At 45.9% G+C, this 14371-nt stretch overlaps 1 protein-coding gene across 1 annotated transcript; it reads left to right on the top strand.

The window, feature by feature from the left end:
* Positions 1–5997: 5997 nt before the first annotated feature.
* SRSF6 (serine and arginine rich splicing factor 6) lies at positions 5998–11234 on the top strand. The gene is made up of 6 exons (XM_084645622.1): positions 5998–6223; positions 6535–6683; positions 8469–8602; positions 8821–9029; positions 9465–9548; positions 9683–11234. Exons 1-6 carry the CDS (start codon positions 6117–6119, stop codon positions 10038–10040), a joined length of 1041 nt encoding a protein of 346 aa, XP_084501748.1. The 5' UTR covers positions 5998–6116; the 3' UTR covers positions 10041–11234.
* Positions 11235–14371: the final 3137 nt, after the last annotated feature.

The following is a 14371-nucleotide window of genomic DNA, read 5'->3' as shown; positions in this document are numbered from 1 at the left end:
TGGGGTCAGGAAGGAATTTTCTCCCAGGTCAGATTGGCAGAGACCCTGGTGATTTCTTTTTTTTTTTTACCTTCCTTGGTAGAAGGGGGCATAGGTCACTCACTGGTTTGAACTAGAGTAAATGGTGGATTTTCTGTAATTTAATCTTTAAATCAAGAATTAAGGATTTCAGTAACTCAGCCAGAGATGAAGCGTCTGTTACAGGAATGGCTGGGTGAAGTTCTGTGGCCGGCAATGTGCAGTAGGTCTGACTAGATTATCATGATGGGTCCTTTCTGGTTTTAAAATCTGAATCTGTGATCCTGAGAACATCCACATTCAGGAAAGCCTTTGAGCGAATGCTTAACTTTCCATTCTAAGGCTTAACTGTAAGTGCGTTTAAGTGCTTTCTTGAACTGGGGCCTATGGAAGCTACAGCAGGAGGTATTTAATTGAACTGTCTCCTTTTATCTTTAGAATGTGCCTTTTCTATGCTCCAGGCACTGGCACAATTTCAGATAAACATTCATAAACGTTTATAAATTTTAATTCTGATGTTGAAACCAGTGAGCCAGCTCCTCTTATTGGGTATAGCTGGTGAAATGGATCTTATGAGTTAGGTGAAACCATGTTATGGGTTGAGTTACAACCTCATTAAAACTGATGTGTGAATGCACTCTTCACTTAAGATAGTTGTTATACATAATGACCGGCTTGCTGAAGGTAGAGATCTAAAAGAGAACATGAATGACTTAAATAGAATTTCTGTAGACTGTAAACTCTATGGGGCAGGGACCATCTTTTTGTTCTGTTTTTATAAATTGCCAAGCACAATGGGTCCCTGGTCCATGACTGGGGCTCCTCCTACAAGCTGTTACCACAGTACAAATAATAAATAGTAATAATAATACTTTGCCCAATTCCCTTTTCCGACCAATAGCAATTATTTCATAGCTTGCTGCCCAGACATGATGCCTATGTGACTGTGCACAGACATAAGACAAAAGGCCATGATACTTGGGGATAAGAGTGGGAGAACTCAGTTACCTTAGTTGTGCATGCTTGGAGGAAATCATCTACTACTTGGAAAGAATTTTATTGCAGTAACAAAATTAGAGTAACAGGGCCTCACACCAGCACAATTCCATTGACTTCAGTAGAGTTATTCCTTGTTTACGTTGGCATAAGAGAGATCACAAACACATCCATGGATGCTTTTTAAAAATGCAAGTTTAAATAGGACTCTGCCTTTTTGGTTATTTTAGCCTCTGACAACATGCTCTACCTAGACGGTCTACTGTGCCAGCTTGTGTTTTGGGTTATTTTGATGAGCTTCTGTTTATTTTGTTTCCTGAGCTGCTAATGACTTCATTACTGCAAATGAGGAAGGTCCACATTGGTGCTGCCACAATAACCATTAGAACAAGGACTTTCCTGAACAATTATCTGCACTATTCTGTGCCTCATTTCTCACACTTCTAATGAGTGAGGAGATCCTGCTACTTCAGCTGCCACTAGATCTCATGTTTTCGTTCTCCTCCATCTCCATATATAGGAACAGATACATCCCTGTGATGGTGCAGGAGGGGAGGGAAGGGGAGGCAGCTTGCACCTCCCATATTCTGAGGTTGCTGCGGAACAAGTAGTTTTCAAAAATGTGCCAAGAAAGCCCTTAGGGCTGCTGATGAGCCACTGCAGGGAGCAGAATTGCCAGGACACATGATTGCCCTGGTCACACCACTTCTTGCCTTGGTGTGCTCCCCTCCTCCAGCCTGCTTCTAAAATTGCCCCCCTCCAATTGCCCTGGAAGATCACTTGCTCCAGGTGTGTGCGTGGGGTAGGGTTGCCAACTTTCTAATTACACAAAACCGAACACCATTGCCCCGCCCCTTCCCTGAGGCCCCACTCCTGCCCTGCCTTTTCTCTGAGGCTCCGCCCCCACTCGCTCCATCCCCCCTCCCTCTGTCGCTTGCTCTCCCCTACCATCACTCATTTGCTCATTTTCACCGGGCTGGGGGTTGGGGTGCGGGAGGGGGTGATGGCATCGGCTGGGGATGTGGGTTCTGGGGTGGGGCTGGGTATGAGGGGTTCAGAGTGAAGGAGGGGGTTCCAAGCTGGAGCAAGGTGTTGGGGCACAGGAAGGAGTTTGGGTGCAGGAGGGGGCTCAGGGCTGGGGTTGGGGTGTGGGAGGGGTCTCGGAGCAGGGGGTTGGGATACGAGAGGGGGTGTGGGCTCCAGGAGGGAGTTTGGGTGCAGGAAGGGGGTCAGGGCTGGGGTAGGGAGTTGGGGTGCAGGAGGAGTGTTGGGGTTCAGGCTCCAGGCGCCACTCACCTTGGGCAGCTTCCTGCAAGCGGTGACATGTGCCTCTGCTCCTAGGCAGAGGCGCAGCCAGGCCAGGCAGCTCTGTGCGCTGTCTCAGTCTGCAGGCGCCACCCCCTCAGCTCCCATTGGCTGCGTTTCCCGATCAATGGGAGCTGCAGAGCTGGCATTTGGGGCAGAGCGGGGGCAGCACAGAGAGCTCCCATGGTCATCCCTCTGTCTAGGAGCCGAGGGACTTGTCGCCGCTTCCAGGGAGCCACACGGAGCCAAGTAGGGAGCCTGCCAGCCCCACGCCAACCAGACTTTTAATGGCCCGGTCAGTAGTGCTGACCGGAGCCACCAGGGTCCCTTTTTGACCACGTGTTCCAGTCAAAAACCAGACACCTAGCAACTCTAGTGGGGGGCGGAGCGGAGAAGGGGTTCTACAGATGCAGAGCAGACCTGACACAAGGCCAGACTACCTGGTCCCTTGGTTGCTACTTTGTGAAAATTAAGCTGATACAAAGTATTTGCTGCTCAGGGGTGAATTCTCCTAAGAGCCACGCTATTATGTAGAATACTACATGTAAGGACTTTGAGGAGGGCTGTGAAGTACTGTAGCACATGATCCAGCTAGACATCTAAATACATGTCCATTCTAAGGCTGATCTGGTAATCTAATGAAACTCGTTAAACTTCAAAGGGCTGCAGGATGGCACAGGGCATCATGCGCAGTCTCATTGAACAGCTTGGGAATAGATTGTGCCTCTCAGAGTTCTCTATAGGCAGTTTCACAGCTTCCCCTACTAAGATTGATTGCTAAATTATCCCATAAACAAATATTCCAAGTGACAATGTATGAAAAAAGACAACAAGCCTTTATGCTAACAGACAGATCTGCATAGTCATAAGTCTTTTTACAACAGAGTGAAAAATATTCATAGCATTGATAAAATCTCCTGATGCTAAATATTCCATGAAGTGGGAGAAGGATGGTTCACATGTTGCATATTAGAGTATACGAATCAGGCACTTTCTTGCATCAGAAGAATGTAGTCTTGGAGATTTCTGCCTCTCCAACACAAACTCAGCAATTAGTTTGGTACAGATTAACTGAGCACTGTGAAGGTTTGAAGGCAATTGTTGGAGCCTCTAGTTGGTTATATTAGTGATGTTAATGCTCTCAGGAGAGTCATAATGAAGAATTAGAAGCATATGAGGCTTACATTTCATGTGGATAAAACTGGTAAATCTCAGCATAGGAGAAAATAGGTTGTTTTTTTAATATTTTAAAATTTTCTGGAAAAAGGACTCATGTTTCTCTTTCTTTATTGAATTTTTGGAACATGGAAGGAGGGGGACCTGAGGCAGTAACAGTGATACTTGGTATTATGAGACAACACTGCTGGGAAGAAGGCGGCAGGCTGATGTACTGGGTTTATTAGATCATGAGAAGGATATTGTTATTATTTCAAATAGATGATAAGGGGAAATTGGGAGAGGGAGTGTGATAAGTGTACATTCTTTGGGGCTGGCACAATGACTACTTTTGTGTTTGTACAGCACCTAACACAACAGGAGCCCAATAGCACCCAGAGCTGCTAGGTGCTTTACAGACAAATTAAAAAGTAAGGTCCCTGCTCTGATGGATTTGCAGTTTTAATAAATGGCTGTCCCTGTAAAGAAAGCCTGGAAGATTCCTTCAAACCTCACAAGAATTTTTGGTTGACCCCAGTACCACATGCCGTGAAAAATCACCCTCTTCTCCTGCATCTGGTAATGGGGGTCACAGGAAAAAATGTTTACTTCTACCTAGGTCATTTTATGGCTCTCATCACCATAGTAGCTAAGGGTATAACAACTACTAATGTATTTAATCTCACAACATTCTTGTGAGGTAGGTATTTATTATCATCACCATTTTAGATGTGGAAACTAAGCCACAGAAAACTGGTGGTCCATGGTCCAGGCAGCAGATCAGGAGAAAGAGTGGGAAAAGCTCCCATGAATTGCACTCTTGTGCCTTCACACAAGATCTTTTCATCCTTTCTATAAACTATTTGGAGCAGTGAACTTTGGGCTGTATGTAATGAACAGAAGGTGCAGAATATGAGATTCCAGCCATTTCTGCGGCAGCTAGATGTGACAATTGGGATCAAGCAGTTGGGAATGACAGTTGGGACTCAGGAGCTTAAGGGTGGGCATTTGAGGCTGGGTAAGCAGCTGCTGTGTAGCAGGGGTGACAGTTGGGAGTGGGCAGTTGGTTATAGTGCAGTTGAGGGTGACGGTTGGTTATTGATCAGTTGGGGCAGTGGATTATGGGTCAGTTGGAGAGCACAGGAAATTATTTAAGAAAGTGTAGTGAGAGTAGCAGTGCCCCAGTGGGGAAGAAAGTGTCAGGGAGTCTGGATCAATCAGTGTCTTGGGAGCTGGGTAAAATGTGTGAAAAGAACACTCTCTTGTGGAGGCAAAAGAGCTGATGACAGAAAAAGGCCTGGAGCAATGAAACCAGGAGAGCTGAGACTGAGAAATTCCTCAGGAATGACGAGCCAGTTCCTGGTCTCTAAGGCCCTTTGCTTGGAAATGCTGACTTTTCTACGGATGGTCTGAAGCTGTGTCTACCCAGCCTGGTCTCCCCACAGGCCCAGGCGCTGCAATATCGCCTGTGTACTCCAGGCCAGAGCACAGCAGGAGCATGTAGCCAGCATGGGCAGCTGCTCACGCCAGAGAGCTCCTGCTAAGGCGTGCTTGCCCTCATTGAGGTAGACAAACAGGAAAAAGCATTTCAAAAAGGTGCAGGATTTTAAGGGGGACTTCCGGTCTCCGTGACCCTGGGGCAGTGGAGTTCACAACTGGGACCAGTGCGGTCAGTGGGGAGCATTGTGGGACAGCTGCTGGACGACTGTGAGGGTCGACATAGGTAACTGGTGTCTACACTTTCACTGAGTCAACCTCAGGCCATCCTTGACCAGGGCTCAACGCCACTCCGGGCCCCGAGGTTACTATGTCGGCATAACAGGGCACTTACACTGACAGGCAACCAACTGAAGCGTGGGCACGTGCATCGCTAAGTCAATGCAAGGCGGCTTCCACCCACCTAATTTTGTAGCGCTGCCCGGGCAGCAGGCAGGTGGATTACCTACAGCCAGGGGAGAGCCCCACCCTCGGCTGCAGCCAGGGTCTACATGGAAGCACCGCAGCTACAGCGCTGTCGCGTTTGACGTGCGGCCACGGCCTGTGACAGGGACGGCGCGCGCGCCCGGCGCGCGCGGCCGCGGCCTGTGACAGGGACGGCGCGCGCGCCCGGCGAGCGCGGCCGCGGCCTGTGACAGGGGCGGCGCGCGCGCCCGGCGAGCGCGGCCGCGGCCTGTGACAGGGGCGGCGCGCGCGCCCGGCGAGCGCGGCCGCGGCCTGTGACAGGGAAGAACGGCGAACGCTTTTTACAGGCACTAGTGAAAACACTGCCGCTGCAGCCCCACCCCAACCTGGGCTGAGGGAATAGCTTTGCGCATGCGTATAAGAGCCGCGCTCGGTCTGCGCGGGGAAATTATGCGCAGAAGAATCGCTCCCCCGAGCTATGGAAAATGTGCAAGCGCTAGGCGCATGTGCAGAGAGAGAGAGAGAGCTTCCCTTCTCCGCCGCCTCCGGATGCGCCTCGGCGCACAGCACGTTTTCCGTGGTGACGTACGGAGCTGCGCCCCGCCCCCGGTATAAAAGCGTGCGCGGGCGGCGGGCGCCATTGTGCTGTGGAGCAGGCCGCGCTTCTGGGACGGTGCGGTGCGGTGCGGGCTGCGCAGCACCGAGCTCTCCTTGTCCTGCCTCCCCTCTGCCCTGCGGAGATGCCGCGCGTCTACATCGGGCGTCTCAGCTACCACGTCCGGGAGAAGGACATCCAGCGCTTCTTTAGCGGATACGGCCGCCTGCTCGAGGTCGATCTCAAGAACGGGTGAGGCGGGGGGGGGCACCCTGGGCAGTCGGGTCGGCGGGGGGGAAGTTTGGGGGGAGAGCGCGGCCTCGTCCTGAGCAGGCTCCTGGCGGGGAGGGGGCAGTGGCCGGGCCCTTAAGAGGCCAGTGGCGGGGCTCGCGGCTGCCGCGTGGCGCCGCGTTCAAAATGGCGGCGGTGGGGAGCGGGGGCGCTGCGGCGGGGCTGGCTCCATTGTCCCGTCGCGCGGAGCCCCGGGGCTGCTTCGTTTGCCGGGAGCGGGGCGCCGTGGGGACCGGGCCTCGCTCCCTGACGGCCGATCTCTGACCCCGCAGCTACGGGTTCGTGGAGTTCGAGGACTCCCGCGACGCCGACGATGCCGTTTACGAGCTGAACGGCAAAGATCTGTGCGGGGAGCGGGTGATAGTGGAGCATGCCCGGGGCCCCCGCCGGGACAGGGACGGGTACAGCTACAGCAGCCGCAGTGAGTACAGCTCCCTGCCCCGGATCGTAGCTGGGGGGTGGGGATGTTCGGCCAGTCACTACTGCACTGGCCGCGTGTCCCGTCTGCAGAGGGCTGCTGGGTGCGTGGGGCCGGCCCCCTGGGGTGTGGGAGGGATGGCACTGATCATCTCACCAGGCATGGTGTGCTTGGCTATTGGGGGTACTCCTTGTGCAACGCTGGCTGCAGGATGACCTGTCAAGCTTTGCTTTACTAGCCTTTTTGCTAGCACAGGCCTTGCGCTTTAGGTACCCTGGAATAGAACTGCACTAGTTGGTACCTGTAATTGCATATGAAGCAGACTAGGGGGACAGTTTTACTTGCAAAGCTTAAGTGTAGTCTTAATCTAGTAAGGATTCCCTGCTCTTTATTAGAAGAGATTGGTTATATTCACTTAAATATTTGGAAGCTTTTAAATGAAAAGTTACATATTTGGGTATGGTAGAAGCACTCAGCTGTGAACTGTAATGTTTCAATTGAATATACAGAATTTAGTGGTTGGGGAGGGAAGGGTTTACTTGAGACAGATTGTAGGAAATATGGGAAGTTTTGTAAAAAGGGGAAAACTCATTTTGTGTAGTTTTTGCTATACAGTATGAGTAATTCAGCTGACTATAGCTTAATTGGCATGGTATAGAAATTTAAGAGTAGTAAGTGTGATATATCTTTCAGTAAACTCTAGATCAATGATACTCAGACTTCCGTGATTCAGGAGCCAAATTAGTGATCAGCATTACCCAAAAGAGCCACAGTAGTGTGAATTCATTGTTTCATTTTCTATAGTACTATTCATATTTAAACAGTATGATGGGAAATATTTAGTTTTTATGTATATATATTATTCTCACCACAAAGTGAGTGACCAAGTATTATTTTTAACAACTATAATTGGTTAGTAACATAGTAAAAGTATCCAGATTGGCTAATAATGAAATCAGTGTTTTAATATCATGTACTGCAAACAGCTGCAAGAGACACATTAAAGAGCCACTTGTGGCTCATGAGCCTCAGTCTGAGTATCACTGTTCTAGATGCTTGTGTTATTGGGTGGGTGGGAGTCTGTTTTTTACAAGTTTTTAAAAATTCAAATGTATGTTGTTTAAAATTGTTGCATGTCCAATTCAAACTTTTTAACAAGTCCTTGATGTTTCAATTTAAAAGTGACCAGTGGGGCTGAGGCTGTGTCCACTGAGGCTAAGATGACTGCCTTTCCTGATTGGCCATGGCTTTTCCATACATTGTGTGACCCTTGCCCTATGACCCTTTGGCTGACCTTACCGGAAGCCATGACGACAGCAGCCTTTTGCCATTAGACGCAGGGTGATGGTGAGGATTCCAAGGGTTAGACAAAACTGGTTAAACTGAACTAGGTGACTGTTACCTTGCGTGTTTTGTGGCCAACCACCAAAAACCTCATACTGTGATGTAAGTACTTAGTGTAACTAGTAAACGTTTTTGTAAAATGTAGAAATGCATGTAATCAGTTAAGTTTTATATTTTACAATGTTCTGTAAAATAAAACTTAGCAAGGTAAATCTAATAAAGGAGCAGTCACTCTCTAACAGATCTTAGGAGCACAGACGTGTAGGATTTTAGTCTGTTTGATTTGCCATTAATATAGATCATGGCAAAATTGCAGCTTTGTTGGAGGTTTAGAAAGATAAAGTCCTACTGCAGTAAATATAATCTGTGTTTAACTAACTTTTTCAGAACATTTAGCTGCCTTCAAATTGTGAGAATCTAACTTTCTTTCTTTGCACAATAAAGGTGGGGGTGGTGGAGGCGGTGGATATAGCAGTCGGAGACAATCAGGAAGAGATAAATATGGACCACCTGTTCGTACAGAATACAGACTGATTGTTGAAAACCTTTCCAGTCGTTGTAGTTGGCAGGATTTGAAAGTATGTATTAATGTGAAATCCCTTAATAGAGCCGCTTGTGACTAGCAGAAAGCAATATTAGTTTGAATGTTCTTCTTTATTTAGCAGAAATGTTTTTAAATGTATTCAGGCATGGCAGTTTAGACTGTTAGAGCTCTTTGCATCTCTTCAGATTTGACTTAGTGACCTAGTTGCACGCATAAAGTGAAATGGTTATGTAACTCCATCTACTTTCTAAGGATTTCATGAGGCAAGCTGGTGAGGTAACCTATGCGGATGCTCACAAAGAACGCACAAATGAAGGGGTAATTGAATTCCGGTCTTACTCTGACATGAAGCGTGCTCTGGACAAATTGGATGGCACAGAGATAAATGGCAGGAAAATCAGGCTGGTTGAAGACAAGCCCCGGACAAGCCATAGACGATCTTACTCTGGCAGCAGGTCAAGGTAACTTTGAAACTCTGGAGCTTTATAGCAAAGACTATTAGCTCTAATAAGAGAGGGCCTATTATATGTACTCTTAACATTAAGAGTAATCATTACCTTTATAATTTGTTGATACTTCAGGGATAAGATGACTCCCAGGGGTCTGGAAGGAATGTTTTTCCATGATGTAACATTGCTTAGTTGACCAGGTGCATTATGGGGAAGACCTTTCACCTTCCTCTGAAACATCAAGTATAGGCTACTGTGACAGATGGTATTCTGGACCTAGATGGACCAATGATCTGCTCTGGTATGGCCACTCCTGTTGCTAAAAATTCTACGTTGTAAGACACTTTGGCTTTGCTAAAGTAAGGGGGAAGCAGGACATACCAGGCTAAAAAAAAAATCCCTGAAATTGTTATAGAATGTCATAGGTACCTTTTGAAATGTCACCAGGTCACGATCTAGAAGAAGGTCACGAAGCAGAAGTCGTAGGAGTAGCCGCAGCAGATCCCGTAGTGCCTCAAAAAGTCGCTCGCGGTGAGTAATTTGTCTGTTTAATGGTGCTTTCTGTTAATCCATCAATTATTACCTTTAGTTGGTAACTGTATGTATGTAGAACTGACATGGATACATATCAGTTCATGTCGAATAAAGATTGTGTTCTTTTAAAGATCTAAATCCAGGTCACGAAGCAAAGATCGTTCACGTTCCAGATCTAAAAGCAGGAAGTCTAGATCAAAGAGCAAATCTAAACCCAAGTCTGACCGGGGCTCCCGCAGCAGATCCAAGGAGAAATCTGAGAAGTCTCGCAGCAGGTCTAGGTCTATGTCTCGCTCTCCCAAAGAGAATGGTAAAGGAGAGGCTAAGTCTAAATCCAGGTCAAGGAGTAGGTCTCGTTCCAAAACGCCACAGCAGCAACCACCTGCCAAGGCTCACTCTGAGTCACCACCCAAAAGAGCTGCGTCAAGGTCCCGCTCCAGATCTCGCTCAAAATCTCGCTCACGGTCAAGATCTAGTTCAAGAGATTAAGACTAGAACTCTCCTCTTACGTTGCACACTATTATGGAACGTTTTCCTACTTGCCAGGCCATTAATCTTTTATGTTAATACTTAAGAAGTTGGTTTCTTCTCTTGCAGAAGGGAATGGCCTGAGAACCAAGTAATGAGGCATAAAGATTTGATTCGTATCTAAATTTGATGAAAATATGAGGTTGTACAGAAATGTACAAAGCAGGAAAAGCCCCCTTTTTTGTAGAGATTAAGCTAAACTTTTAATTTTATAGCATTTCAGCAGGAATAATCTATCTGCTGTTGGGTGGAAAGTGGTTTTTTATATTAAAAATACTTTTGAGTATGAGGCTTAAGTTCAGGCATTTTGAGAACATTATTATTCCTAATTTTTTCCACTGTTTTAAAATTATGGACTTCAGTAGTTTAATGGGTTATGGCTTGCTACCAGAGGCATTACAGACGGCCTTGTTGAACAGGTCAGTATAGATGATGTGGCTATATTAATTTGTGGAAGCAGAATGTGAACTGGACATATGGTTAACATAAAACTAGACAAATTTCAGACCAGCAATAAACACAATTTGGAGCACTTCAGTTGTGCTGTATCTTAATTCAGCTTGCCAAAAGTTTCTTCTTTCCCCCTTCCCTACAATGATTGTATTAAAAAGCTAATAAAGGTACTACTCTGTAGCTTGACATGATGCAGGATTTGCCTACACTCATAAGTAACTAAGTTCACATAATGGAAGTAATGTGACTTTTTTTTAGTTTGCTTGAATTCCAGGAGACACTCCAATTCTCAGACATAATGGTGTCTTTCTGGATATGGTCCATGTCGTTAGTGTCTTGTCTTGTTTGCAGGCCTCTAAATATTTACTTATTGGGTATGTAAAACTGAGTAAAGCTGCCTTCCTTCCCCTATAATTCATTTAACACCCACTTTGCTTCAAAATATGAGAACCACAATCCTATTATGTATGAATCTAAACCTATGGGATCTTAATGTATTGGAGCTAGAGTTCTAGTCTTAACAGAAGGCTTTGCTAAACCAGAGTTGCCAATTCACTTAAATTGTGGAGTAGAATCCATCCCAAAAGCCCCCTTTCTAGCTAAATTGATTTTTGTAACATGCATTAGCAAACATTAGAACTGCCTTGTAATCTTTATACAATGTGTAGTTTTACTTGTATAAAATTAAATCAGTGACTCAAACTCTTGTGCTTTTATTACAGTATAGCTTAATTCTTTTCTGGCTATATTGTGTTGGATCCACCTCCATGACAAATTGTGGCTTCTTCTGGGGTAGATAATTGCTGTGTAGAGAATTCATCAGGTCTCTTGATAAAACAAATGAGATGTGGCAGGAAATACTGTAGTTTTTTTACATGTGGTATTGATCTTACACCAACGTAACATTTGGTCTCTCAATTCCTTGACTGAGAATATTTTAATTGTGGGCAGGGATAAGCATTCAGAAAGCTTCCCTTATGTGGGTGCATCTTGCACCTGTATATCTGTCCCTGGTGTTTATTTTGAAGGCATAAACGACACCTGCAGACAAGGTAGATTTCAGCTTGGTTGAAAGTATATCCCTTAAAGAAAACCATTTGCTTGATCGGCCTTGAAATAGTATTTCCATTCTTTAGTAAGACACCAGTGTATGTCAGTGAGGCAAATTATTTCTTCTAGTGCATTGAGTCTCAGCTGAGGCGTGAGACTTTCATGGGCGGGGGGGAGAGGCATAGTGTTGAGCCTCCTTGCTCACAGGGTCGCAATGGTGGGGTTGCTGGGCCAAGTTTCAGTCAATGGCATTGCAACCAAGAGCATCGGTTTGCAGTGCTTCCTAGCATTATTTGCTGCTGAAAATGAGAGAGATAGCTCTGAAAACTTTGGATCTTTGTGGTTAAGATATGTGCTTTTAAAAGGTTTCCTAGCTCCTGGGTGTTCTGAACAAATTTTTGGGTGGCCTCATTGTGTGGCCACCAACTCTTGCTGGTGGCTGCTCTATTTTTTCCTAAAATACTTAATTGACTTTAAGAAAAACAAATATGTACATATATGTGTCCAAAACATTGTAATTTATTTATGTAGGGTTTTTTTGCAGACTCCGTAATAAAAATGTGCGTTGTCTCTGTTCTTTATTGGACTTAAACAGAATAGAAACACAAGTAAGGTGCTATGCATGGTTTGGTGGTTTGATTGCTTTTTTAAGATTTGCTAGCTAGTAAGTCTACTGTGAAAAGTGATTATTTGTATATTTAATATCACATTTCACAGCCGACTTGTTAGGGACAATGAGGTGCTAAAGGAAGCAGCAAGAGACAGGCGTGATGGGGGTGGGTGAGACCAGGGCTGGAGCCTGGGGTTCCGCTGCACGGGTTGGGGACTGGGGGAGTCAGTGGGGGCCAGGGATGATGTGTGGGGGGTGAGCCCAGGGCTGCATCCCTGGGGTCAGATCTCAAAGCCCTGTGGCTGGGGGAAGGATCCTGCCGCCCATCCCCCCAGGGATGAAGCCCGAGTCCCCACCATCCCCAGGAAGGTGGGGAACTCACGCTGCCTGCCTGCTCCTACAGTGTTCTTGGCTCCAGAAGGGGGCAGGGACCAGCCCCTAGTGGCAGCCCTGCGGGAGGAGTGCTACTTCCCACCCCAGTCACTGCCTAGGATGCTGTGGTCTCAAGAAAAGCCCCTACGGGCCGCATTTGGGAAACAGTGTCGGCCTATATGCACCATTAGACAGCAGGATCAAAGGGCTGATTTATTTAAAGTAGAATCTCCTTTATTGGAATCAGTGGCCCAAGTTCCATTTAGATAACATTGGAAACATTTTGTAAAAGGAGCTGAGCATAGCTCAATTTAAAAAAAAAAAAAAGTTGAGAACTGTTCTAGTATAATGTTGCCTCATGCCTTTGCCAGTCAGTCTGAAGCAGAGGCACATCTACTGACTCATTTAGTACTAAATTCTTTTGGAATTTCAGATGGGCAGGAAAAGTGTCAAGTTCAATTTGGCTGTAGGCAGTACCCCAAGTTATTTTGGGATACAGCAGAATTTGCTGCCACATTCACATACTGCTCACAGAATTGTTCCATGATTTGAACTTGTAATGAACATGTGTGTTTCCTCCTTTTGGTTGTAAGGAGAATATTGGAAAGATGGGGCATCTTTACTAGAAAGCCTTAAAAATGTTGAAGGGTGCTGTATGCTAGCAGTCCTACCATTGTACGAGCCACTGCACCTATCCACAGGCTGTCAGCACATTGCTTAGATTGTCCGTGTGTACAAGTTCTTAGTCTGCCAACAGCCTGACATTTGGGTGTTCGTGGTAGACCCTGAAGATGACATACACGCACTTGAACTATTTCACAGCTCGATATTTTGGCAGAAATGTCCACCTAGTATGCTTGTCCCACAAACACTCCCACATATCCCCCAGCCATCTAGCTGCCAACCCTAGTTTCCCCATGGACTACAACTCCATTTATGCATCCTCAGTATGAACGCACAACGTGAGAATCATGAGGTTAAATGTGATATCAAAGAATAATCCAAAGGCTAGTGAAGCTGCTGTGGAACTTCCATTCTGAACTGCAGAATCCGGAGTCCTTGCCATAGAATTTAGTTCTAGCATGCCGTGAAGTACCTGGAAGGCCTTGATAAATGACCAGATGTTACTGCATAAATTTATGCTGGTGTCCTTTCTCTGTGTTTTAACTTAGTGGAAATTTCTAATTCTTACCGAAACTGTCACCTCATAGCTAAATGGGAATTGTGCTACAGTATTGTAATTAGTGTTCTAGAGCAAGTTTTTGATCACTGATTATGATAGATGTTGCTCTATAATACATGCCAGAAAAGATGTGATTTTTCATGTGTGTATCTGGACTTTAAAAGTTGAGTGAAGATGCTCAAATGACAGAAATCTGTGCCCCTTTTTTTGAAGGGTCATCTTAGCTTTGATATATTTGGAATTCATACGACTAAGGAAACGTTAGTTGCAAGCACAGTTCGTTAACAAACACTTGAAATAGTTTGGTATGCCGATTCTAGATTGAAATCTCTTATGGAATCATCTCACTGTTTCTCTGTCAGGAGAGAATAACCCTCATGAATGAAACAAAACTGAATTAAAAATATTCTGAATCTTGCACATTAACCAATTGAGGTTACCTGCAATAGCAGGGAAACTAGACTTGATGACCAAGGAGGTCTCTTTCAGTCCTATCTTCCTATGAACTTTTTAGTATTTAAAAAAAACTCTTGGTGCTTGCTGTTTAAGGTGGTGGTGTTGCAGCTCACAGGAGGGAGACTATAAATTCAGTGATATTTGGATCTGGGTATTTCTATAGCCCCA

This window comes from Lepidochelys olivacea (genome assembly GCF_965140295.1).
Source record: "Lepidochelys olivacea isolate rLepOli2 genome assembly, chromosome: 13".
NCBI lineage: Eukaryota > Metazoa > Chordata > Testudines > Cheloniidae > Lepidochelys > Lepidochelys olivacea.
The sequence above is the reverse complement of the archived record's forward strand: the minus strand, read 5'-3'. Positions and strand labels throughout refer to the sequence as shown.

What these genes read in the sequence shown, in the direction of transcription:
- SRSF6 (XM_084645622.1), top strand. Translation starts at nt 6,117, where the DNA reads ATGCCGCGCGTCTACATCGGGCGTCTCAGCTACCACGTCCGGGAGAAG. An exon ending in GAGGTCGATCTCAAGAACGG is followed by an intron (nt 6,224 to 6,534) that starts GTGAGGCGGGGG and finishes CTGACCCCGCAG; the next exon opens with CTACGGGTTCGTGGAGTTCG. An exon ending in TACTCTGGCAGCAGGTCAAG is followed by an intron (nt 9,030 to 9,464) that starts GTAACTTTGAAA and finishes AAATGTCACCAG; the next exon opens with GTCACGATCTAGAAGAAGGT.